Source organism: Nothobranchius furzeri, chromosome 18 (genome assembly GCF_043380555.1).
Source record: "Nothobranchius furzeri strain GRZ-AD chromosome 18, NfurGRZ-RIMD1, whole genome shotgun sequence".
In the NCBI taxonomy this organism is placed as follows: Eukaryota; Metazoa; Chordata; class Actinopteri; order Cyprinodontiformes; family Nothobranchiidae; genus Nothobranchius; species Nothobranchius furzeri.
The window spans coordinates 23,510,069-23,537,861 of NC_091758.1; the positions used below are offsets into that span (position 1 = coordinate 23,510,069).

Sequence of the window (27,793 nt, forward strand, 5' to 3'; positions counted from 1 at the left end):
TTTTATTTATACTCATTACAGAGGAAACTTGCTCACAATGATAAGTTTATTTTCACTCTACATTGTAAAGTATGAAAATAAAGTTTACACAACCATCCCGTGGGCCGGATTTAACCCGCTTGCGGGCCGGATCCGGCCCGCGGGCCGTATGTTTGACACCCCTGGTCTACACAGTGAGAGATATTCCATGAGGATGTCGAAAAGGCCACATTGCCTGCCTGATAAATTATTATAATGGCTGAAGTGTCTAATTTTACCCATAAGGCTCAGTTTGTTTATCCAGCATCCTCATACAAACTGTGAAGAAATGAAATTCTTTTTTTTTTTTCACGAGAAAGTGAATAAAACTCAAATTCAAATTTGGAGCTTGTTTTACTTTAAATTTTGTGTTTGCACAACTTTAATCAGCTGAATTAATAATAATAATAAATAAAAAAAATAAAACCCTTTGTGCAAATGAAAAACAAAGAGAATATTAGGAAGAGTTTCTGCCAGCGAAGGGAACCTAATTATTTCTCTACTAGAACAGGAAGACTCGGGCCTTATCTTTTCTGTTGTCTATTCTATCATCTCTGGAACCTCCCTCTCCTCTGCTGCTGCACCACAGCCTGGTGGGCAGCTATCTGCTCAGCTTGCTGGAGCACTTGCCCTCTCGGCTGCAGCCCTTTCCCCTGGACAGGTGGAGGGGACCTGTACGAGCCTGTCGGCTGCAGCACGTCTCCTGGTGGTGGAGGTAGAAACGGCGGGGAGGAGGGGAGCCAGAGAAGCTGGGAGGTGAGTGGCTGCGGCCCAAGCAAATCCCTCCCCCGCCACCGCGGTGCTCGAGGCGGGAGGGCGAGGAGCTGACGGAGCGTTGCAAAGAGGAGGAGCTGCGTGGCGAGGCGCTGGAGCTGCGGTGGTGATGATGATGTGGAGAGCTCGCCAGGCTGCAGACACCCATCCTGGAGCTGCCGTGCTGCACAGAGGAACGATGGTGAAGGGAGGAGCTGCGGGAGCCTTGCATCAGCTGTGTGAGGCATGACAGCAGGTCTGAGTCACTGTTGCTGCCAGCACGGATGCGGTAACGCCTGAGCCTACATGTGCGCAAAACAAACAGCAGATTGGTTACTGGATTCAACAGAACTATATTCCTGTAACCCAAAAAGGGACGAGTTGAGCCGTAATGTGTTACCTGCCCTCCACTGTGGAACGACTCGGGGGTTTTCCGGGGGGTGGGCGTGGCAGGAACTGGGCCGTCAGCTGCTCTGCAGAGGGGGCAGAATGAACCGGTCGAGGGATCCTGCTCTTGCGAGACAGAGGACTGGAGGAGGAGGACAGAGATGGAGCCTCATCTCCCTGGCGGTCAGAACGGGAGCCTATGAGAGAGTCCTCATCCTGTGAGCGGTCAGAAGTGGAGGACGGTGGATCTCTAATGAGAGAGGCAACAATGGGGCCTCGCCTATCAGAGAGGGAGGGAGAGGCAGTGGGAGAAGGAACTGAGCCATGGTGGCTAGCTCTTTTCTGCAAGAGTTTCTCCTTGGCAGAGCCTGGAGGAGGGAGCTCCAGCAGGCAGGAGGGCTCAAGAACGGGAATCCGGCTTTGTCTCCGGCTGGGATCTTTACGGGAAGCAATGGGAGAAGAGCTTGGAGCTGGGTCACCAGTCTGCTGTGGGGCCAGATTCCCTTCTCCACCCTTTACCTCCTTCATCTGAGGCTCTGTGGCACATGGAGAGGGGCTAGAATCATTGTCCGGGTCTTTTAGCTTCTGGAGAGCGGTGTTAGTTTGGCTGTTAACGGGAGATGAGAGACGACCACTGGTGAGCACGGGGCTGCGGGGAGAGTGTGGAGAGGAGGGTGAGCGTAGAGGAAGCGAGTGCACTGAACGGGGAGAGCGTGGTGATGATGCGCGGCTTGGCACAGGGCTTTGAGCTTTGGTGTGGCTGTCTCTGTTAACTAGAGTCTCAGCCAGGGGGTCGGTTGGTGTCCCCGGGCGGGTGGGCACATGGTCCTGGGGGGAACTGGTGTCTGCTGTGTGCTCTTTGATCTGTTGAGCCACAGTTTCAGCTTCACCACGCCTCTCCAGCAGGAGGCACTGTGGAGCGCTGTCTGATGCTGATTGAGAGGACAGCCCAGAGGGACGCTGAGCCGTCAGCTGTAGGAAAGGAGAGGTGGACAGGAAGAGAAAGACAAGCGGATGTTAGTCCAACAAAACCAACACTAAATCTGGGAGTAAAATTCCTAGAATTAAAAGGTCTGTTGCTGGGAGACCACAGCATGTGGAGTTGTGCTGTAGATCAGCAGCAAGAGCCAGATGCAGATGTGTAAACAGAGAGGAATTTGATTGTATGTGGTAATAAATGGTGATTAGTTTGGCGACAGCATGCAGTAACCATAGCTACCATTATCAGACCAAAACACACAAGTGCTATGGCAGTGTCAGTCAAGCTGTGAGTACTAAACCAGCGGGTAGGACAGGAAACGATCACGCAACTTCGCAGGGGGCTTCAGCGAAGAGAGGGTGAGGAACAAATACAGGGAGAGAGAGAGGAAGAGGAAGATAGAGAGGACAAAGACGATCTGAAACAAAAGAGACCATGCAACCTGTAGTCATGACTGGACATTCCAAATACACATGCCACAATCAGACAAAAGACACACCCCTAATCACATGACAGGAACACAAGGACACGTCTGACCCATGCTCTGTCTGGCCTGCACAATGTACTTCATGGTTTTGGGAGAGAGCTGCCTGACAGCAACGCAACAACCAAACAAAAGAGCTAAACCAGGAAAGCAAGAAAAGCAACTAAAAAAAAAGAAAAGAAGAAGCTTAATGCAGGTTTCATTTCGTGGGATTGCTTTCAACTCATCACCTGCTGAAGCTGGGCGCGAGTGATGCGAATGACTGAGGGGAACTTTGTGTTGGCAGCACCAGCAGGGATGGCCGGCAGTTTCCTGCGGCCGGGCGAGCAAGTGCCTGGGGAAGGGTTGGGTGGTGGAGAAAGGGACGGGCGTTCCCGCTGCTGCTGGTGGTCGGCCGACTGGCTGCGCCTCAAGCCTGCAGGCTGGCGCTGGTGCAGTGGGTCCGACAGGGTGGTGAGGAGGGTGTGAGGACTGGGAGAGCGCAGAGGGATAGGGCTGGACGTCCGTACCACGACCTCCTCAGGCAGAGATGGAGGAGAGGTGGGGAACTAGGAGAAGGGTAGGAGAAGAAGTGGGAGAAAGAGAGAGGAGGGGTTGTGAGACCGGTGAGGGTGTGCTAAAATGGAGTTGGAGGAACTGTGAATAAAAAACTGTGTTGCTCTTGCTAGAATTGTGATGGTACATGGAGATCTTGGATGTCTGGGAAGGCTCCTTTTATTTATTGAAGAATGTGATGGGGGACAATTAGTGCTAAAAGTGACTAAATCTATAGATTGATCAGAAACCTTGAACTGGACAAGCGAGAATACTTAAAAAAAAAAGAGCAAAGGAGCAACGTAAGCTCAGCAAACCAAAATCTGATTTTGAAATCAAGTAGTGACGTGAAATAAAATAAACACAAATGTCTGCAAAGGAACTATGCATAACTTCTAACACAAATGAAGCTGGACTTTAAAGCCAAAAGCTCTCTTTTCCCATGTTGTAATTGAACTGAAAAGCCTTTAGGTTGTGTCATTTCATTGTGCTAACAACTAGTGAAGAAGCAGGCAAACACAAAGCAGTAACATTTACCTTCAAACTACAGCAAGATGCAGCTGGTGGAACTCGGATTGTTTATGATCAAAGCATTGAAGTTCTAGATCTAGAACTCTGACTCTGTGCAGCTTTTTATCTTTATAAAATGCTGACTACAGTCATTATGTTTGCCATGTTGTGGGATGGTCTTCAACACGTGCAGCTTACCTGAGTAAGTATTCCCTCAGCCAGAGCTTCAGCTGGGCTGGTTGGAGTGATAGGTGGCAGAGCACCTACAGGACCCACACTGAGCTCTAATTTGTCCATTTTTGCACTTCCCTTAGAGGACGCCATGCTTTCCTGCTTAGCTTTCCCAGAACCCGGGCTTGGGGAACCCTTTTCCCATCCAGGTGTGTCTTCCTCTGGCTGTAGCACTTCAGGCTCCTCATCCTCCTCTGAAGGGCTGGTTGGAGCTTTGGCTCCAGGTGAGCCGCTGGGCCGCTCCACCATTACCCACTCCCTTGAGTCAACGTCCTGCCTCCCAGAGCTCAAATTAAGGGCCACGAAGCCCCCGCTGCTAGCTGCCCCCGCTCCCTGCTCAAAAGACCCTGGTGATGCTGGCTTTGGAGAAGCATCTCCAGACCGGAACTCCTCATCATAGTGCCAGACCCTGTCTGATTGCTCTCCAGGCACAGCTTGACCCTGAGTTCCTGGGGTAACACCAGCCTCCTTCTCCTGATGCTGGGGGCCAAACTGTTGTTTCCCTGAACTGGAGAAAACAGATGGAACAATCAACAATGGAAAACTCCAAGGAGGAATCAAGGTGTTCATGCGCATACGCTGAAGGTTGGACAAACATACCAGGCATCCGGGAAACGCTCTGAGCTGGGCTTAGAATCCAGGCCCAGCCTCCTCTCTAGCTCCAAACTATGGATATTGCGGAGCTTCCTCATTAAAGGCCCATCACGATCTCCAGGGGCCACCTCTGAGTGCAGTTTGACAGGAGAGCCCAGACTTGGTCCTGCATAAGGACTCTGGTGTCCATGATTACCCTGGTTGTTGCAGTGATCGTCCTCTGTTCCCGTCTGTGGAAGCAAGAACGTTTTGAGTCTAATGACTTCAACCCCAGAAGCCATTTTCTCAATCAAACTCTACAGAGGGAGTGTACCTTCCAGGCGGCCGTCCTGACTCTGTTGCGGTTGCGATCCAGCTCTTCCCAGACGTCAGGCTCCTGGTTGCGATGCTGGGGGAGGGGACAGCACGGCGCTCGCTCTAGAGCAACGTTGTTCTCCACATCGCTGAGCTGCTCGTCTTGCAGGACCTCATCTGTATTCTCCCTCAGCAGGTCACCGGGGATCAAAGAGGCATTCGCCATGCTGCGTCCACAAAAAATGTACACTATATTCAAGGCTGCAAAACGAAAACCAGAGCACAGCAGCAGGCAGAGATACTCTAGCATTCAATAAAAGAAATGATGATTGCTGTGTGTGCATTGTACCCCATTTGTGCAGGAGTGAGTCGAGTGTGGTGTTGGGGCGTCGTGGCGCTGACACTGATTGTCGGAGTGCCATCTGTGGTGGTTCGCTCCCAATCATAGGGGTCATTTTCAACAACATTATAGGTTTTCATGCTGTTGTCAAACACTGACATCAGCAGCTGTAGCAGAACGCAAAAATACTTTTTCTGAATTTTAAACCAGGACAAGTCCACAGGAATTACCAGAAAATTAACAGTTTTAAAATGTCTGTTTTCATGCAAGAGAAGTAAAGCTACACCATATCATTACAAATGAAGGCAATAACTTTCTATTTAACATGTTTTTAGACCGCTGTGTCACCTGGTAGTCAGGTTTGGTGTAGTAGTCAAGGCTGAAAATGTGCTCCAAGAACACCCCAAACTCCGCAGGCAGGTGTTTGAGCATTAGACGATGGTCATAGGTGTCCTTGAGCTTCCCAACATGTTCCTGTGTTCAAACAAACAAAAATGTATGTCTTATTTTATCCTCAGAAGAACTGCTTCACTTTTAAATAAACATACTTTGTCTTTAATCTTCCTCCACGGCAACTGTCCAACCAGGAACTCTACCAGCATGTAGAAGAGAGACCACAGGTCATCGTGGCGACCCATCTCCTGCATAATGACATGAACTATCTGTTAATAGTTGTTAATTGGGACAAAAATTCTTACATTTATAGTAAATGCATCTTGGACAGACCTTGTTCTTGTGTGCATTGACGGATGCGTAGCGAACTGTTCCCCTGAACCCTGCGACTGGACGAGGCTGACAAGAAAAAGAAAATCAATTATTGCTTCAAGTTCTTGTAGAAATTAGCTATACTGCAGTGCCAACATTATCTTGTATATAAACAGGAAGTGCAATTTTATTTCTACTGTTATATTTTATGTTATTATCCTCTATAATGGTGATTCAGCTAGCAAAGTCTTTGTTAGCATTACCACTTATAAGAAAAAAAATTGACTGCTGCTTGTGTAAAGTTACTGCTGAGTTAAGTTGTAATATCCATCAGCTACCACTAGGGGGACTGCAGCCACAGCTGTAGATATCTAAGCTACAGTTTACAGAAGAGGGGGCACTTACAGGTCGGACCTCCTGACAGGAGTTGGTGAACTGGCGAGCTAAACCAAAATCCAGCATGTAGCAGGTCCGACAAGTGCTCGGAAAGCGGCCCATGGCGAAGTTGGACTGAAGCAGGGACAGGCAGGAGGTAAAAAGGGAAGTTAGAAAAAAAATATTGGACAAATGTAAATGCAAATCATTTTAATGTGACGTTTGAGATGTTTGAGTGAATGCATGATTTTTATTTGTTGCTCTTGAGTTTTCAGCCTACGCTTATTATGAGCAACTGTAAATCAGCAGCATAGGAATCTAGACAAACCGTAGCAATAGCAAAAGATTTTGCTCTGCAGGTTGGTTTATACACGCTTCTTTGTAACCTCAGCAGGTCGAACACTGGCCCAAAACATTTCAGGTCCAGCCAATCACAGCACTTTTTTTTCTAGAGACATGTTGGGTGGGCTTAGCTCCAGAGCTGCATTAGAAAACAACTACAGACTCAGAGGTGGCGTCGGCTCAGGAAAGGCACTCATTTGAAATGGATTTGGCATCAACCTTGGACAATTAAACTTGGGCTTTGCTGTAAGACGTGCGGATAGATGTACTTAATTAATTAAATTAAACATTGTGTTCTTTTTTTCTCAGCCTTGCATGGCGGACTGCCCCACTGATTGCTTCACATAGCTGTCCAAATGCACGCAGAGACAGTATGAAAGACGACCGTAGACTCTACAAAACATTTCCCCATTTCTACTGTTTAGACAGTGTTGAGAAAGAATGCTGATCAACACACAACACTGTAATGGAGCAGGCGGAGGGAGACTAGGGGTCTTAGCACACCTCTGTTGTTGCTTGGCTTCCTGGGGCTGGAGGCTAGGAGGGAGATCTGGCCGTCTGGTTGGGGTCTTGGGTGGTGGGTTGCTGGGCTCGGCGTTGGGTGGAGGAGCCTGCTCATCAGCACCCCAGCAGAAAGGGTCACACTCTGGGAACCGGTGATGGTTGTACCCAGTGTGCAGCAGTACCGGGACCAGAGTGAATAGGGTGTGTATGGGGAGCATGAGTGGGTGTCCGGCATGCATTTTTGTAAGTCTTTGGTTGTATGTTTATGTGTGAGCATGAGGGAGGGAGTGTGTGACTGTGTTTGTGTATGACTGTATATGTCAGGTGGGGCCTTTGACTCCTCCCCTCTCCTGGGACTTCTTTTGATGATATAGATCTTCGTCTCCCCTCCCCCTGCCACACCTGGTGTGGGGTGTGGTGCCTTGGTCTGCCTGAGTGTTCGTGGCTCCCGGGTCAGGGGGTTTAAGATCTTTGGCGCCTGCCTGGTCAATCCCGGTGGCTGCCTGGTGGGGTCTGGGTCCCTGGGCTCCGCTGGGTCCTTAGCGGGGGTGGTCGCCCCTGGGTCCCGGGTCGCTGGGTCCCGGGCTCGGCCGGCTAGGGGGTGGGAGGCGGCGGGCGGGCCTGTGGGCTTGCCGCTGATATCTCCCGGGGCTCTGCCGGCTGCTGGTTGTGGCCCCCCGGGGCGATCCTCTGCACCTCTCGAGGGGGGCGGGGGGCCTTTCTGGTTGCAGTCCTCTTGGGGTTCCTGTATTCTGGGGCAGTGCCTGGATCTCTGGGACTTGGAGCTCCCCCCGTCTCCTACGCATCTTTGGGGGCAGATCTGTGGTCCCTCACACTCTCTATTGGACGCTCCTATAGAGAAAACTTACATAAACAAGCGCGTGTACACACACAGGTGCTCACATGGTGCTCTCAAAAGTAGGGGCTTGGGCACGTTCAACACTTGTCTCAAGGCTGTCGTTGCCACTAAATGCACTGTGATTTATTATCGCGTGATTGTTCAGTTAAACAATGTTGATTTTATATTTCATCATCAGGTTAACACAGTGATAGCTTGCTTCTGATGTATTGTTGTGTGTCCCATTTTTTTTCTGCTCTTCTGTTTCTGCAGGTCTAGAAGCAGACTCTTGTTCATTATTGTTTATTTTTGTGGACCCCCCCCCCCCCCCCCTTCCCACCTTTTGTCTTTTCCTTTCTCTTTCACCTCTGTCTCCGTGTCTGGTCGGAATTACAAAGCATTCAAAAACAATAACAATAAAATTTGAAGTATCAGGCGTGACATTTAAAGCAGACGCTTTAATGCTCCACCTGAGAATAAATCTGTAAGGCTTGTCACCAGCATTCAGACATCAATTCTGCTTGCTTCACAGCCAGACAGGACACGTTTAAAAAAAAATGAGAAAGAATGCTGATAACAGGGTCATAAAGCAGACCCTGATCTCTGTAACACACCGGTTTGATGTCACGATGAAGGAAGCAGACAGAGTGAATGCTCTCTATGGCTTCCAGGATCTGGCGCCCCAAACGCAGGGTGGTGCTGATGCTGAATGTTCCCCTAGGCATACTTCTCCTCAGATCCGCCAGGTTTCGACCCTGAAACACCGTGCAAAAAATCTGTTAGCCTAACTCCCATGACAAGTCTTTTTCTTACCGACTGACAATTTCTGACAGCCAGATATGTTGAGTTTGCAGAAAACAATCTGCACAGCAGCTATATTTAAACACAGCTGGGAGCTGCTTGTGTAGCTACTGATACAAATGAAGAACTCCTGGCAACACCACACAATCACAACACTCAGAAAAGCAGAGTTGTCAGTGAATTCTGGGATTTTTAATTGAACAGCCTTTCATTCAAGAAAAGTTTATTTGTTGGAAAAAAAAATTCTTGTTTAACTTGGAAGATGTTGAGCCTTTCTTCCAAGAAGCTTTTTCAATTTTGAAACTTGGGTTGGGAGTAGGAGGCTTATAAGGTGTGGTCTGAAACAAACTTTCTGATAGGAGTCACAGGGTCACATGACTCCCTGGCCCCTCCTATTTAGCTCCCTCTTTTGTGTCGTTGGTGCTGATGATCTTATGTGAAACATCCAAGAAAATCCAACTTCGAACAACCTTGAGTTTTACCTTTCCAACACCTACACCTCGACTTGTCTCCCCCAAGCAATTAAACCGAAACTCACACATTGTGACATGTGACAACAACAGTGAACAGGTGGACGTTGTTGGAGACCCATTAGGCACCAGACACAAACAGCCAGCTGAATAGAGGGACTTATATGACCTTGATGGCCTCATTAGTAAAAACAAAAGCCTAATCAGCGGCTCCTGTTACCGTCAGCCCCGACCACCAGAGGTGTGACCAAGTCACTGCCTTGAAAGTCACAAGTAAGTCACAAGTCTTTCCAGTCAAGTCTCGAGTCAAGTCCAAGTCAAAGACAATCATGTCAAGTCAAGTCCAAAGTCAATGATGTGGAAGTCCAAGTCAAGTCCAAGTCCTTAACTTTGAAATTTCAAGTCACAATCAAGTCATCCGTCCAACCTCAATTTAATGACAACGATAATAAACAAACTCCAGAAATAAAGCTTCTTAAAGCTTCATTCATTTGCTCGAACAAGCAGAAAGTGCAACTGAAACTGATTATAAAAATGTGCTGCTGCATTTAGCCGTACAAGATAAAACCCAGAACCAAGAATGATTTATGATTTTTGTCCATGTCGTGCCACTTTTGTGCTAAAATATCAAATATACTCAAGTCATCAAGTCAACAGATGCAAGTCGATTTGAGTCGCAAGTCATTGGCGTTCAAGTCCGAGTCAAGTCGTAAGTCTTTATAGATTTTATCAAGTCAAGCCAGAAGTCATTAAAATAATGACTCGAGTCCACACCTCTGCCAACCACACTGTACGTTTTTAGCTGTAGCACAGGGCTGCTCGTGTCACGAGGACTCCAGAAAGGTGGCACACTGTAAGGTCCAACATTTCAATGAGCTAAACTGCATGACGTCTCGCTCAAGCAGGACAAACTCGTGTGATGAGCACACCCTCCGAAAAGCATGCATCACTAAAAGCTGTCAGCTAACCAAAACATGCTGAAAAGAGACAAAATACTGCAGCTAACACTCCCTGAACCAAAAAGGAGTTCCTGCACAAAGCTTCCATTGTTGCAACTGTTGTCACTAGTTGTTCACGTTACTCCCTGGATGTATTTTCATCCATGGGTGTATTTTCATTGGTCAATTGCAGATGGGAGTTGTAGGTTTTCAAGCAGTTGAAGATGCTGAAGGCTGACTTTGGTCTTGAGGATGCTCAATAAGCTGTCGCAGAGCCAGTTACGCTGGATGGCCACAGACTTGCAAATCACTCTCATGTTCACTGGTTTTTTTCACAATGCTATTTTCGACAAGAGATACGACGCTGAAAAACGCACAGTGTGGTCGGTGCTGAAGACACCTACTCCTAATCTAAGTTTCACGTCCTGCATGAAAGACAAAACACCTTCAAGGTAAACAAGAAAAGCCCACTTGTTCCAACTAAACCTTCAAGAAAGTGTGAAAATAAGCAAAAATAGATCAAATCTGTAAATACTTATTTGCTGCAGTGCATGTGTCTCAGATGTCTGCACAAAGTCAAACGAAGATCACATCAAAGACTCTGGGACCACGTTAAAGTGAGATAACTTATCAGTCAATAAGATCTCAGATGTACTGACCTGAAGCTCCATCACGACATAGTTGAAGCGGTCGTTGCGGCCGCATCCCACAAAGCGACACACGTGGTCTTTACCTGAGAAGGATAAAACATCTTCAGGATACTTTCAAGGGAGGAGGTCACCCCATTTGATGTCAGCATCATTTATTCGTGTCACCAACTTCCGTTTTATCTGATTTGTAGCCTACAGCCATCAATAGTTCACACGCACACACACACACACACACACACACACACACACACACACACACACACACACACACACCTTAAAGGACACAGCCGTCACACCCTAAAGCCTTTCCAGCACAGCTGCAGGATATTAAACACAAATATTGCGTGCATTTTCTATCATCATCAAATTCTTACTTAAATTTAAGCTACGTTTTGTCCCATCCTGCAGTGAGAATATTATGATCCATTGCATTAGGTCAGCAATGTTTGGGGGGGCAGGGTTTGATTTATCTTGAGTTACAAGCCGGCTCCCTCAGGATGCACAATGCTTTAGGCTAAGGCCATTAGACAGCAAACATGATCCCAGACTATTGATTTCTTCTCAGATAGACAAAAAGGGAAAAGAAAACAGAAAAAAACATGGTGGTAAAAGGGCAGAAAGGAAGCTGGAAATGAAAAAAATATGTTAAAATGAGAGAGAGAGAGGACTGCAAATCATCTAATGAAGTTTTAGATCCTACATATTTGCTGTGAATGAGATTCTGTCTGTTTTTTTAATCTTTACTTGCTTTTCCTGCGTAATATTTGTCTTTTTTCCTCCGATGATTAGGATGCACACATTTGGAGCTGCTCGATACGTCGGTCATTGTGTCAGAGGGCATCGATCGGTTCCAGTAACCAAATCCAGTCCACCCATTTGTACTCACCCTGGAGCTTCTTCAGGACAGCGACCTCCATCTTCAGCACCTGTTTGGGCTGCTGGGCTGACTCTACCTTCAGCGCCACACTGACCCGCGTCAGCAGGTCCTGAGCCTCGTAGATCTCCCCAAACCCACCACCACCGATCTTCTTTACCTGGGAAAAGGAGACAAGACAAGAGGAAGGACTTTAAGCACATCAGCATTAAACGCTGGAGCCAGAAAGCCATCGGGCACTTAATGAATGACTGGGGTTTAAAAAGTGCAGCAAAATAAGAACATAACAGCTTCCAGTTCTCCCATAATAACAACGTGAGAAACAAATCAATCAGTTACTATTACAAAATACTATTTAGCTACAAGGATCAATTAGGCAGATATTGAGCTAAAATCTGGTTGTCAGGTTCTGAGGTGAGGGCCTCCTTCTAACTACAGGTGAGTGGTTCCCTGGAGCGGGACCAGCTGCTGCAGATCTCCCATCTACTCTGCACTGCTTAAAAGGAGGAGTGAGACAACAACACATCGCCGGATGATTACTCAACTGCATTAGTGAAAGTTACAAATGATATTCTCATGGCCTCAGATAAGAATCTTGTGTCTGTTCTAGTCTTGTTAGATCTCAGTGCTGCCTTTGACACAGTTGATCACAATGTTCTTTTAGAAAGGCTTGAACATGTTGTAGGGATCAAAGGAACAGCGTTAGGCTGGTTTAAATCCTACCTGTCTGACAGATTTCATGTTTGTACATGTACATGACAAATCTTCTTTATACTCCAGGGTTACTTGTGGAGTACCACAGGGTTCAGTGCTTGGACCAATTCTTTTTACCATATATATGCTTCCAATTGGTAAAATCATTAGACAGCAAGGGATAAACTTCCACTGTTATGCTGATGATACTCAGTTATATCTATCCATTAACCCTGATGAACCTAATCGGTTAGTTAGACTACAGGCTTGTCTTGAAGACATAAAAAATTGGATGACTCAAAACTTTCTGCTTTTAAATCAAGACAAGACTGAAGTTCTCATCTTTAGACCTGGAATTCAGAAAAGGAAATTGCTTAGTCAATCACCTGACCTGAATGGCATTTAATTAGTCTCAGAGAACAAAGTAAGGAACCTTGGTGTTTTCTTTGAACAGGACATGTCATTCAAATCCCACGTTAAACAGGTTCGTAGGATTTCCTTTTTCCACCTTCGGAATATTGCTAAGATTAGATGCATCCTTTCCAGGAGTGATGCTGAAAAACGAGTTCATGCATTTATTACATCAAGACTGGATTACTGTAATTCATTACTCTCAGGAAGTCCACAGAATGTAGTTAAAAGTCTTCAGCTTATCCAAAATTCTCATAAGAATTAAAAAAAGAGAGATCATATCTCTCCTGTCTTAGCTTCCCTACATTGGCTTCCTGTTAAATTCAGAATAGATTATAAGATCCTCCTTCTTACATTTAAGCTCTCAATAATCAATCTCCATCATACATCAGTAATCTGATTGTTCCATACGTTCCTAACCGAGCACTTCGCTCTCAGACTGCAGGTTTACTGGTGGTTCCCAGAATATCTAAAAATAGGATGGGAGGCAGATCTTTTAGCTATCAGGCTCCTCTCTTGTGGAACCAGCTCTCAGCTTTAGTCCGTGAGGCAGACACCTTGTCTACTTTTAAGACTATGATTAAAACATTTTTTGATAGGGTAAGGTTAAAATCTGATGTTAGCCTAGATCTGGGCAAGTCGGGAAGTAGAGGGAGGTAGAGTGTACAGTCGGTAAAGACGGCTCTCCCTTGCCCTGCCTCCAACATGCCTCCATCTAAAAGGCTAGGTTTTCCAGAGTTATCTCTGTAGTTATGCTGCTATAGGCTTAGACTGCTGGAGGACATACTGACCACTTTCCACACTCGACTACTTTCGTCTACAATTTGCTCTTTAGCTGCATTCTTTCCTGCTATTTCAGCTGTTAACTTTATTTTTTCTCTGAGTGTTTTTCTCCCCAGAAGAAGCTACAATCATGTTCTGCTGAGCTGTGGTGCCCTCATGGAGGGGGCCATCGTCTTGAACACTGTTGCTAAACACTTAAACATTCTCCCTCTCCTGATAATAACATTTTATTTTCCTTGACATTGAATGTGCTACTACTAGTTTACCCGTTTAATTATAGATTCACTAGGATAAATACAATAAAGTTTATCTCTCACCAAATAGAATATTTACTAAGAAATCACAATGTAACCATAGAAACACTACTTGGTATATATGTTGAGTGTGTGTGTGTGTGTGTGTGTGTGTGTGTGTGTGTGTGTGTGTGTGTGTGTGTGTGTGTGTGTGTGTGTGTGTGTGTGTGTGTGTGTGTGTGTGTGTGTGTGTGTGTGTGTGTGTGTGTGTGTGTGTGTGTGTGTGTGTGTGTGTGTGCTCTGTCTTCTCGATCCCCAGTGAGTCGTGGTGGATGGCTGCTTATACTGAGCCAGGATCCTCTGGAGGTTTCTTCCTGTTAAAAGGGAGTTTTCCTCTCCACTGTCTCCAAATGCTTGCTTAAATGCAGATCATCCCTGTGCTCGACACCATCAAAGCCTTTGATCTAACTATTGATCCTCCTTTTTCAGTAGTCCCAGGTGGCATGACTCCACCTTTCTTTTTGATTTCTCGTGGCATCAAGAAACTCCATTCTACTTTCCTGAAGAGATAATAGTGAAATTTCACATATCCATGAGCTAAATCAAAAAGAAGAGCCTAAGACATCCTCCTGGAGCTTCCAAAACATTCCATACTCACATTAATCCACATCCAGCCTAAACTGTATCTGACGGTTTCTATGTTTTTTTATGTTTGATATTTATGTTCAAAGAGAAGTTTTCTAATAAAGTTTAAAATAAAGTCAACATGTTAAGGTTAGGATGTGAAGCTGATTAATTGCTTAACTTGACCTATCTGTATTACAGTCGTTTACCAGAGATTATCCATCACAATGTGTTTGCTCCAATTTAATAATCCCTAATCTCCCTGCATCTTCTCTGTCCTCCATGCTCAAGAGTTTTGTGCTGCGCCAGAAGCTAAAGTTGTGGGATCAGCTGCAGCACTCTTATGCAACTCAGAAAACAGGACGTGGCGCCAGGCTGCCAGTTAAAGCCTTGCAAGCCCGGCATGGAGAGGGGGACCGACAGAGAATGCTACTGCTGCTTTCTATAGCTCGCCGCACCACCACAAACAGTACAAGGGCTATTTTGGGATTTCCTACACTGCAGCAGCACAACCTGAATGTGTCAAAACCACAGGTGAGAAGTAGAAGCAAAGAGCTGCTTGATGGACAAAGAGTCAGTGTTAGTGGTACAGAGGGTCAGCAAGGGTTAGCAAGGGGCAGGCGGTGACAGAGCTGGGTGAACACACTGCCTATTGTAGCTGAGAAACACGCCACTCACCACTTTCCATCGCTCCTTCACCAGGGAGAGCACACTTAGGATGTCGGCCTGCTCCGCTCCTCCGCTCATCCCGTCTGTGAAATGGGGACAATGTCCTCACTGCTTTCTTTGACCAACGCTCAGCTGGACATCAGGAACCTGATTGAGAACCCTAAAGTTCAAGAGAGACACAAAAGTATTAGAAACTGTGTGGGAAAAGGGTTGAAATAGGACTTAAATTTTCTTGAAGGGACAACACTCAGGAGGTGCGGGTTGTCCAGTAATCGGAGGGCTGCAGGTTCGATCCCGGCTCCCACCAGAGAGTGCTGCTGTTGTGTCCTTGGGCAAGACACATAACCCACCTTGCCTGCTGGTGGTGGTCGGAAGGACCGGTGGCGCCAGTGCTCGACGGGCCTCACCTCTGTTGGTACACCCCAGGGCAGCTGTGGCTACATCGTGTGTGAATGTGTGTGAATGGGTGAATGACTGATTGTGTTGTGAAGCACCTTGGGGGGGTTGCAGAACCATAAGAATATAGGCCATTTAGCTTTTTTTTAAAGTTTTTATTTTTTTTTACCCTTTTTTGAAATATGACAGGACAAGGAGAGGAATGTGGCTTCTGATGCATTGAAACAGCAGCTGCCTTTATAGATAAACTCTCCAGCAAAAGTTGGACATCTTAAATTAAAAAAACATTTAATCTAAGTATCGTTTCCCCTGGATATTAATCTTCACCGTGTGAAAGGAAAGCAGCAGAACGTACTACAATTAGGCTGTTTCATCTTTACCTCAGCTGTGCTTTCATCATGCTCTGATGAGATTAATGAGTTCATACACATAAAAATCTATTTAAACAATCTCTGACTTGACTAAATTTAAAGTCCCAATAATTCATCACACACTGGGGAAATTCATCTCCACATTTGGCCCATCTCCGTGGGGAGCGGTGAGCTGCATCTGTGGCTGTGCTCGGGAACTATTTCAAATTCTGATTCAAAAAGACTTTATTAATCCCAGAGGAAAATTCAATTGTTTCAGTACAAACAATTCCAACATCAGACATACATGACAAGAATTGTTGACTGTGGTCATTCGCAACACAAGTCGCGCTACCGTTATGGATCAAGAGGGTTTATTTGAGGATGGAGTCAGGGGGAGGGGAAAAAAGGCACTTCAGAGTACCCTGACAGAGAGGGTAGCTTTGCTATGCAAAAAAAAAAAAACACCTCAGACAGAAATGCACATAGACTTCATACGAAACACAACATAAGTCTCCACTAGGTGGGGATGGAAGGTTCTGGGACTCTCCTCACTTCAGAGTGCGCAGCCGCAGAGCAGCGCTCACCACCTACGTTTGGACAGGGGAGGGAGCTATTTGGTTTAGAGAGCACATTGACTCCTAGATGTGGTTCCACGGCCTTCCCTGGTCACAGCCCCGTCCAGGCTGGGATAGGGAGAAAGAGTTTCCATGGCGACGGCAGCATTCCACATTTCTTCTGAGGGGAGTTTACACTTCAGCCTCACAGGCTTCAATCAATCAATCAATCAAGCAATCAATCAAGCAATCAAGCAAGCAATCAATACTTTATTAATCCCAGAGGGGAATTAGAGTTTCAGTACACACAAATCAAGGGCACCAGATTCAGATAGCAAGAATTGTTTTGGGTACAGGCAGAGATAATTTCCTCTCTGCCTTAGAGTTCTGTCGGTCTTCAACCCCTCCACGTCCAATAATGGCGTTATCAAATTGTTCCATTCCGTGCTGATCCGTCAACTCTCTCCTTGATTGAATCAACCTTCTGTGCCAGAGCCTGAATCTCAGCCAAAGTTCCAAGCTTACGACTCATCTCAACAATTATCTGAGTCTGTGAGTTTACAGCACGATGCATTCCATCCCTGAGCTCCGGGATTAAGCCAATATTCCTCGAAAGCTCATTAATTTTCCGGTATCCCAGGTAACCGCTCAGGCCAAACAGCAGAAATTCCGAGACCAACATGACAAATATACAGACATCTTCAGAATCCTCTACTGACAGTTGAGAGAGGCAGATCAAGTTCCACTGTTTCCAGGAGTCCATGATATACCCAGCTGGCTCTGTTCCAGAGGGGCATCCAGGAGCCCCTTCTCCCGTTCTCATCATTGAAAAAGATTTTGTCAATCGTGTTGAAAGACCAACTGACCAGATCCATTTTTAATAATTTCCAGTTTCCAGAAAAAATGCAGAGAAGTGCAGTGCACAGGCAGACAGGACACAAGAGCCTTGGGAAGAGCAGGGAGGGAGAGGAGAAAAAAGCATCTGTACTCTCCAAGAGCCGGAAGCAGAAGGTGGTTTAACCCCCCCAATCCAACTCCTTAAAGCTCAGTGTCAAGCAGGGAGGCGTTGGGTCCCATTGTTAAGGTGTTTGGTATGACCCGACCGGGATTTGAACTCTAATCTCCCAGTCCCAGGATGGAAACTTCCACTAGGCCACTGAGAAGGTCCATCCATCCATTCATCCATTTTCGGCCACTTATCTGGGGTCGGGTCAGGGGCAGTAGCCTAAGCAGGGAGGCCCAGACTTCCCTCTCCCCAGCCACTTGGACCAGCTCCTCCGGGGGAATCCTAAGCAAGCCCCCACAGTGCGGCTCAAAAATTGACTCCAACCCGGAAGTACCAAAATTTGCAGTTCCACCCTCATCCGCTGGGGGCTGGTGTCAGAAGCGAGCAAACCCTCATTGACTCCCATGTTAAAAATATCAATTTCACAGCAGAAATAAACATGTTTACAGCCTGGTACCAAGACATGTTTTAGGTTTAATAGATCTAGTTTACACTCATGACAACTCTGAGGGGTTGAATTTTTTTCTCACTCTTCTGTTTAAGTGTATTAAAAGCCTAAAATTCTGTATAATTAATGAGCATCCGACCCACGTGACCACAGAGATAGCTCCGTGGAAAGGCCTCAGTAGAGCTTCGGTCTGGCCTGGAAACTGTTCCGGGATTTTGAGTCTCTGTGTTTGTGTATTCTTTTTTGGATATTTTTTGTGCAATTGTTGGACAAAATGACTTGCTGTGGCATTAATTGCACTAATAGAGCATCCAAGGAGTCTCCATTTCATTTTTTTTGGTAAGTAAAATTATATTTATGTATTTTAGGTCGCTGCCGAGCTGAGCTTAGATTTTAACATGTACTGTTTAACCATGAAATTTAAATGTAATAGGATAAAACCCAGTGCATTTAACATAATGCTGCACTTTAGGAAATGGGTTGAAATATAACATGTTGGAGGAGCTGGATTCTGACTATCGGCTTGTGGAGCTCTCTGGAGACCAATGTTTTTTCTCCCCTCCCCGCAGCTCGGCACATCTCTGTCTGATCGTGGCTTCTGTCTGCTGCGCGGGCTGCCGGCTTTCAGCAGCTTTCGGGAGACCTCTGTGTTCCACCCGGTTTTACCCAGCGGTCAGTGGGGTTGTCACGGTGTGAAAATTTTACCTCACGGTTATTGTGACCAAAATAATGACGGTTTTCGGTATTATCACAGTATTTTTTTAAACGTGTTACATTTTCAGATAACTAAATAAACCCTGTATATCAGGAAAATATCGTCCTCAGTTTGTGTGAAATTTTTCCTAAAATTTGTTATTTAGTAATTATGTTGTTTATTTGTTTACATATTTCCCCTTTAGTCTTTAAAATACCAATATTTGCCCATAACTTCTTATTTTTTGTCTGTTTGATGTCATCATTTTAAAAATATTAGATCAGATGATACTCAGTACTCAAGTAGCCTTCTAATCAGATACATTTTTTACCCTTACTTGAGTAATAAACCCTATATCAGGAAAATATTGTCCTCGGTTTGTGTCCTTCCAGTGAGCTTTGCAGATTTGGGAAAATGTCATCAGGCAGTAATCATTGTTAAATTCATAATTATTCTCTGAGAGAGACCAACTCTTATCTGCCCCTGGGAGCCCCGTAATGCATAGCGTCATTTCAACATGGGGGTGTCCGCGACACAGTTTATATGCAGGTAGCGGCGCTGCGGCTGCTTTATATAGCGACTCGTTGCGTTCTCCCTCAACCCAAATCCTCGGATCACGCATTTTAGCTTAAAACGCTAATGTTAGCTTGCCTTGCATTGGCTGTAGAGTTGTGGGTGATGGTCACGCAGATGTGCCATGACATTTGAAGCGTTGCTGCCTTTCACAGACACTTTTTGTGCATGTGCTGCAAACAGGATAGCCTTCTTTTATCAACTGCCCCTCGACATTCTTCAGATATCCAAAAAAAAAATGCCCATACTTCCCACTTTGTCTTCTTTGAGGGATAATAAATGTCCTGAGTACTGCCTTCTCCTCCTTTGGCCATTATTTCAGCTTTAGCTTCAAGAAAGTTTTGGTACGGTAATCCACCGAGATAATATTTTTTTTTTAAAAACAAGACGGTTATTATTATTGTCAACTTTTTTACTGGGGTTTACTGCTACACCGGTTACCGTGACAACCCTAGCGGTCAGCCCGGCGTATTTCTAACTCAGAAGCTCTGGTGTTGTGCACAGTTAACTCCGGTTGTAGCTATGCTGCTACCTCCGTTAGCTTAGCTCCCACCTCCGCGTTAGCTTTGGGTTAGCTTCAGGTTAGCTTGTAGCTAGTTCGACCGGGTGTCGTCAGTTGATCCCAGCCTTACAGTCCCACCCTCAGCTCCACCTCTCTTCCCTTTTGTGGAATTGTCTGGGCTTGACGAAACCTGTGACACGGCCAAAATGGCGGTGGTGGCCACCTCCCATTTAGCCTCAAAAACGGCTGGTCAGGGAACGCCTTAGGATCATCGACATATAAATATTGGACAATGGGTTTCCATTAGGCCTTCTCCTGGCCCAGAAAAACTCACCAGATAGGCAACCAGGAGGAAATTATCAAAGACATTTGATTTTAATCCAGTCTCGATCTCCAGTCCCGGATGACTGAGCTTTTCACCCAAAGGATAGCCCACCCTGCAGAGAAAACTAATTTTGGCCGCTTGTGTCCGCAATCTCGTTCTTTCGGTCACTACTCAAAGCTCGTGACCATAGGAATGTAGATCAACCAGTAAATCGAGAGCTTTGCCTTCTGGCTCAGCTCTCTCTTCACCACGACAGACAGACCGGTACATCTCGGTATCCCGACATACTTAAACTCCTCCACTTGGGGCAGGACCTCATCCCTGACCTGAAGAAGGCATTCTACCCTTTTCCGACTCAAGACCATGGTCTCGGATTTAGAGGAGCTGATTCTCATCCCAGCTGTTTCACATTCGGCTGTGAACCGCTCCAACGGGAGCTGGAGATCACGTTCTTAAGGATTCAGTCTCTGCTTTCTGCAGATGATGTGGTCCTGTTGGCTTCGCTGAGAAGGTAAACCACTGAAACATCTTTAAAGACTTAAAACTTAGCTAATAAACTAGTTAAACAATCACATGTCAAAAATAATAATGAAATGAGAGATTACCATGTTGGTTGGATCGAATTTGACATCACAGTTGTGTGTTTGTAAAACAAGCCTTAAATGGTGCTTTCCGAGGAAAAGCTGTGTCACCTCCAGCATTATACAACATGCGTGTGATAGATAAGCATTCCTCTGGAGAGTTCACGCTGCTAACTTCCTTTCGTCTGCCTTCAAACACTCAAAACCAGCCCAAGTCCTATTCAGTATTCTGTGCACGGCTCACAGGCAACTGTAGTTATGCAACAAAACAGTTTGGTTACCAGGCATGATCCTGACTGTTAGATGGAGGAAGAGGAGGCATGGTGGGAATGAAGTGAAAAGAAGAATAGAAAACCTGGAATTGAAGGAAAAAAGATCATATCTCTCCTGTCTTAGCTTCCCTACATTGGCTGCCTGTTAAATTCAGAATAGATCCCCCTTCTCACATTTAAAGCTCTTAATAATCAAGCTCCATCATACATCAGTGACCTGATTGTTCCATATGTTCCTAACCGAGCACTCAGACTCTCAGACTGCAGATTTACTGTGGTTCCCAGAATATCTAAAAATAGGATGGGAGGCAGATCTTTTAGCTATCAGGCTTCTCTCTTGTGGAACCAGCTCCCAGCTTTAGTCCGTGAGGCAGACACCTTTTCTACTTTTAAGACTAGGCTCAAAACATTTTTATTTGATACGGTCTATGGTTAAAATCTGATGTTAGCCTAGATCTGGACAAGTGGGGGAGTAGAGGGAGGTGGAGTGTACAGTCGGTAAAGACGGCTCTCCCTTGCCCTGCCTCCAACATGCCTCCATCTAAAAGGCTAGGTTTTCCGGAGTAATCTCTGTAGTTATGCTGCTATAGGCTTAGACTGCTGGAGGACATACTGACCACTTTCCACACTCGACTACTTTCTTCTACAATTTGCTCTTTAGCTGCATTCTTTCCTGCTATTTCAGCTGTTAACTTTATTTTTTCTCTTAAGTGTTCTTCTCCCCAGAAGAAGCTACTATCATGTTCTGCTGAGCTGTGGTGGCCTCATGGAGGGGGCCATCGTCTAGCACACTGCTGCTAAACACTTAAACATTCTCCCTCTACTGATAATAACATTTTACTTTCTTTGACATTGAATGTGCTACTACTAGTTTACCCGTTTAATTATAGATTCACTAGGATAAATACAAAAAAGTTTATCTCTCACCAAAAAGAATATCTACTAAGAAATCACAATGTAACCATAGAAACACTACTTGGTATATATGTTGAGTGTGTGTATGTGTGTGTGTGGGTGGGTGGGTGTTGGTGTATGCGTGCGCCTGCTCTGTCTTCTCGATCCCCAGTGAGTCGTGGTGGACGGCTGCTTAGACTGAGCCAGGATCCTCTGGAGGTTTCTTCCTGTTCAATGGGAGTTTTCCTCTCCACTGTCGCTAAATGCTTGCTTAGTATGAGGATTGCTGTAAAGTACTTGATGCAATTTGCTGGGTTCCTTATATAGGAAACTTTTTGCTGATTGGCTTAATGAACTGACCTGTATTGGAATGTTTACTATGTGAAGTGCCTTAAGACGACTCTTGTCGTGATTTGGCGCTTTATAAATAAACTTGAATTGAATTGAATTGGGTTAAATGGTCTCAAAGAAGCAGCGCTGGTTTTAGATACTGACCAGAAAACTGGATTTGTCCTTTTTAAATTTTATTTTGACTGATAAATTCTTTTTACTGCATTCTGCCTGCATGTTTGAGCACTAGTTTCTTTCTCACAGGGCATTAATGGCTTTTAACATACTGTACAAATGCTTTCATTTTGGAAAGTGTGGCTGTTTTTTTAAAAAGATGGATAACTTCTATTGTTTTTACATAGCCAAGGGTTTGAGAACAGAGTAGTTTGCAAATCTTTGTCCCTATAAAGCCTGAAATATGAAGAAATAATTAAAGCACTTATTTAATTATCTTCGTTTAAAAACAAATAAAACTTATAAACAATAAGAAATACATAACAAAAAATCAAATTTGAACGAAAAGGAGCAGAATGAAGAAAAACATCTTATAATTTCTGCCCCTTTTTCCAGTAGAAATAATCAATTTATAAATAATCACCATTTGTCAGACACACATACATTCATTTTAAACTTTTTCCTGTTTTAAATTCCAGTGCGATCATGATCATTGACTTAATTAACATTTTCATAATTATTTAGTACACTCAATTTGGTACATTTTTGAATATATTAAATGACAGAGTTTTTTTTATTTCCCTTTTAAGGTTATTCCATAATTTAACACCATTTACAGATATAATCCACTCCTTAATTTTAGTTCTAAATCTAGGTTTTGTAAACACATCAGTGTCTTTCAGCATGTAATTACTAGTTCTCTTTTCAAATATCCCCTGAATGTTTGTTGGCAGAGTACCTAAATTGGCTTTATACATGGTTTGTATGATTTTCCAGTCTTTTAAATAATGAAATTTCAGTAATTTATATTTAATAAACAATGGGTTCGATGGATCTCTACAGCCACTATAACTGATGATTCTCAGAGCTCTTTTCTGTAAAATAAATAAGGGTTGTGTATGGTTTTTGTATGTTGCTCCCCAGATTTCTACACAACAAGTCAAGTATAGAACAATCAGTGAATTGTACAATGCCAACAAACCAGAATTAGTCAGTAAAAACTTGACTTTATGTAATACTCCAAAGGATTTGGATATATATTGTTTACTGTAAATAACTATATAATCACGCTTTGTATAATAACATAATTAACCTATATAAATATATAATTGTAATACAGAAAATAAATTGGACTTTTCTACCTGTAGTTCCACCACTAGATGGCAGAAAACATGAAAATGACTGGATAAGGCAGGTTTATGATGAAGGTACTAATACTGATACTATAACTAGATAGCCTAGTGAACTAGACCAAATTCTTGCTTATATTCACATATATAGTCTGGCTTGCCAGGCTAATAACTAGAGGCTTTATGGCCAGAAGAAGAAAAATATTTTTTTCCCAAAATCTTGGATTTCCATCATTATTAGAAACTGTCTTCTAAGTTTAAAATATTTTAATAATTATGAAATAAATATTTGTTTACTTAATTCTTACATTTCAATCATCTTGAAAAAATGTATTCAACATAAAAATAATAAATAAACTACAATAACGTCTGTCACTCAGGTGAACAAACTAACTCAGACATTGTCATTTTCTAGCGTGAATTGTGGAGTGATGTACGACTGATCACAGGAATAAATGTAATTTATCATAAAAGCATCAGAACTGCTTCTGTTTTTTTATTCACTTCTACAGAATTAACTTCACTGATTTTTTTTGCAACATTATTTTCAGGTATTACATATTTATTTTGTTTTGTTTAACTTTACACATCTTTTATTACATGTATACATAACTTTTTAAAAATATATAGTTTTATTAAAAATACTATATAACCATTGTATTTAATCTGAATTGTTGTTACTAAATATGTCTAACAATAAACCAATAAAATTGACTAAAAAAACTACAGTAAAAAATAAAATGGAGGACTGAGCTTTTATCTGTTAAAATTTCAGTCCCATGAATGTGTTCAGCAATCAAAACCAAGGGGACACCCCCCGAATCCAGACCTGCTCCCAACAAGGAAGTGCCAAAAATTGCAGTTCCACCCTCATCCGCTAGGGGTTGGCTTCAAAACTGAACAAGTTCCCACTGACTCCCATGTTAAAATGCCATTTTCACAGCAGAATTAAACATGTTTACAGCCTGGTTCACAAAACCATTTTAAATTTAATAGATCTAGTTTACAGTCATGACAACTCTGAGGGGGGTGAATTTTTTTGTAAGTGTAATTAAATGCTTGAAATTCTGAATAATTAATGAGCATCAGAGCCACGAGGTGGCACTAGGAACTAGCACCAGAGAGAGGCCTCAGCCTGGGCCTCACTTAGATGTTTGGCCATTTTCACTCTGAACTTAAGTTGTGTCCTCTCTGTGTTTGTGTTAGAAATATTTGGACAAAGAGGGCATGCTGTTGTACTGACTGCACTAAAACATCATCCAAGCAGTTTATGCTTCATTTTTATCAGTAAGAACAATTATGGGCCCTATTGTTGTACTTTATTTCACTAGTTGAATGGGGGAAATGCTGTGAGTTTTACATAACACTGCTTAGTCAAAGACGGGTTCAAATATAATGTGTTGGTGGGGCTGGCTGGCTGACTGGGTACGGAAACTCTTAAGCTGACCTAGGCTAGCTAGTAGAGGCTTTGGGACTTTGCTGGTCCACTGCAGTCAAAGATTTGCATGGTCGCCAGAGAAATTTGCTGAGTTTCAGTAATGTGCCTCTCCCTTTAACTGCAGCAATCCTGCCTTCAACCTTCGGAGGCAGCCCAGCAAGGCGGGCGCCCGGCTTCTCCTTCTCTTGGCCGGAAACAGCTGCTTCACACAGGCAGCACGCTCCCATCTCTCAAGGGGGCTGAGATGCACCGCACATCTGCCTTGCTTCCATGCGAGGCTTTAGTTGCTTTGCTTCTCTGTGGAGCTCTCTGAGGGAGATTACAGAAACAATGCTGCTCTGACTTGATTTTGAAGTCACTTTACCACTTTTCTCTAGCTGAAAACGCCAGAAACCCCTCAATTAGCTTGAGAGTTAGCTTGTAGCTAATCTCCCGCTGATATCCGACCAAGGTGGAGCATGACCTCGTGTAAGCGGCCGGGGAGCCTGGCTCTGATTGCAGCGGCCTGAAGCTCTGCTTGTATTTTAACAGTCCATAATAAAAGCTCCACAGGTGACCAGCATGACTTCAGTCTTGCACAGAAGCCAAGCGGCCGCGCGGGTCGGCTACACCGGAGTCCCTTCTTAGCTTCTTGGGTTAGCTAATTTAGCTAGTAGCTACATTGGTTCATTGTTCCAACCTTGTTCCAACCACAACAGCCCCAACCTCAGTTCCACCTCTTGTCCCATTTTTGGATTGTCTGGGCGTGACGAGACATGTGACATTATTATTTGTCCATATATGTCAATGATCAAAACACAAAACAACCTAAGGGTGTTTTTCAATGCCAAGGAACCTTGCCTTGATGTCTTGGCCCCGCCCAGGTTGCCTAGGAGATACGTCATTGGGAGCTGCCAAGACGTGTTCCACTCGGTTCCAATGTTCATGTTCTACCGAGGCATGTGTTCTCCATTTGTTAGCCGTTTAGCTAGCTGAGTAAGGACACACGGGAGGTGTCTTGTAGCCTAGCCTTGGTCAAAAATTACCCACAAGACACCGCGGTATTTTCAAAAAGATGGCAGATCAGAAGCCAGCAGCTACTTCGGGGAAAATTTTCAAGTTTAAAAGTAAGTCAGCTAATTTTAAATGTTTTTTTAATAGATCGAAAAGAAGTTATCTATGGTTGGTTGTTTGCTTAGTTGCAGCTTCGGTTTCTAGCGGGTAGTAACTCCCTTATATTTTTAATTTAATAAATATGTACACAGTTTAAAAAGTAAAAGGCTTGTTACATATTTCATATTGAAACTAAGACAAATAAAATATAACGTTATCTCCCGTGTCACATGACGTTACGCGACCACCGTGGAAGCCGCGGTCACGTGATGCAAGTCTGTTCCATTTAACCGTTTTCTTTGACCAAGGAAGGACAGTGTCCTCGTAAGCAAGGCGCCTGGCCTCGCAAGACATAGCCTTGCAAGGCCAGGCAATTTGACATTGAGAAACACCCCCTATGTACGTGTGGGCGGAGCTACAGAATAACACCATTCTGCATATGTGCAGGAATGATAAAAGACCCGCACTTGTACTCAAAACAAATCTGTGGAAATGTATCAATAATGACCAGCAAATTTAGTATTTTAACCTTAGATTCATGTTTTTTTCACTCTGAAAATGTTATATGAATTTCTTAATCATTCACCATATTTACATATTTAGGAGCCAGGTTTCCGTAAAATCATGCCAAGCATTTGATTTTATAAATAGCCACGATTGTACAATTTGATTTTATGATTTTATTACATTTTTCCAGAAGTTTGAGGAAAAAAGCAAATAAATTTTAACCATATTTAGTCTGTGTCTTAATGTGATGTAATCCATATTATTATACAACCACTCAGGTTTGTGCAAAAACTAAAGAAAAAGATGCTAACTGGTAAGAATTTATAATGCTTTTATTATATTTATTTAGAATAAGTATATTGTCCATGATGCATTTTACCCAAAGCAATTAAATCAAATTAAAATAAAATAAAATAAAATAAATTTAACCTCATTGATAGTCTGCCTGGGCTCAGAAATATGTGTTAAATCAATGATTGTAATAACACTTATTTTAAATTAGAACTCAATTTGTCTTAGATGTTTCTAAAACAAACTATCTGCAGAGCTGAAACTTCTAACCCAACACCATCCTCCTCCTCCACTCACTTGTGGGGAGAAACCAAAACAAAATTCCAAACCATGGCTGCTCATCTCCTCTCTTCTCTCATCACGAATCACGCTTCCTGACCCCAGCATTTCCATGGCGACGGTGGTGCAGTGCCATTTTCATTTGCTGACTGCAGCTTGTCGTCACCTCTGCCCTTTCCGTCTGCTGGAAGCTGCACGTTTTCAGCGTAAGCATCGTGCAACCCTGCTATGCATGCGTGAGGATAAAAAAAATCTTGAAACGTGTTGTTTTTAAATCTCTAATCATAGATTGGCCTAGTTCAATAGATCAGTACGTACGGGCTGGTGTTGGATGGAGAGGAGCCAGCGGCTCTGTTAGAATCAATACACACGATGGATTTAAGGAGGATGAGATGCAAATGTGCGCCTCAGATGCGTGAAACTGCAGCGACACATTTGCTCAGCAGCATTGCAGGCGAAAACGTCCGATCTTCCTCACAACCATCTTTATTATGGAGAGCTGTTGCATAGCGAGTAACAGCAGATTTACTCAGGTGCGTCCACGCACGCTGGCCGTCCACAGGCCACGCAGGCTCATCCTGGGGTTAGTTACTAGCACCATCATGCAGGACGAATCCTGCGCACGCAGCTGCAGCCGGACTGTCTACAGTGGAAATGGGCCGAACAGAAAGTGCGAAAGAAAAAAAAGGTTCCGTACCTCGGGTCTTCGCTGCCAGTCCTTGATCCGAAGGGCCGGGCGTGGTTACAGTATATCCTGTGGGATCCGGAGCGGTGCGGACACGAAGAGTTCCATAGTGCGTGAGGAGGCCATTGGTTGGAGGCGGTGTAGGGGGTTGGGGTGGAGAGCAGGAGAGGGAGACGTGTCCGAGGAGAGGTGGTCCAGTTTCTCCTTTTTCTACCTGTCACCTCAGCATCTCTCT

General features: G+C 44.3%; 1 protein-coding gene across 2 annotated transcripts; it reads right to left on the minus strand.

Moving 5' to 3' along the window:
• Positions 1 to 471: 471 nt before the first annotated feature.
• Positions 472 to 27,762, minus strand: ttbk2a (tau tubulin kinase 2a). 2 transcript variants are annotated; one of them, XM_015969666.3, is made up of 16 exons: positions 27,571 to 27,762; positions 15,044 to 15,194; positions 11,634 to 11,781; positions 10,757 to 10,830; positions 8,503 to 8,643; positions 6,235 to 6,339; positions 5,851 to 5,916; positions 5,673 to 5,765; positions 5,473 to 5,598; positions 5,134 to 5,291; positions 4,804 to 5,011; positions 4,497 to 4,720; positions 3,864 to 4,404; positions 2,852 to 3,169; positions 1,172 to 2,130; positions 472 to 1,073 (listed from the first exon to the last, which is right to left on the minus strand). In XM_015969666.3, exons 2-16 carry the CDS (start codon positions 15,110 to 15,112, stop codon positions 620 to 622), a joined length of 3,684 nt encoding a protein of 1,227 aa, XP_015825152.3. In that variant the 5' UTR covers positions 15,113 to 15,194; positions 27,571 to 27,762; the 3' UTR covers positions 472 to 619. The 2 variants fall into 2 exon arrangements, with proteins under 2 accessions (XP_015825152.3, XP_015825153.3); XM_015969667.3 differs by lacking the exon at positions 2,852 to 3,169.
• Positions 27,763 to 27,793: the final 31 nt, after the last annotated feature.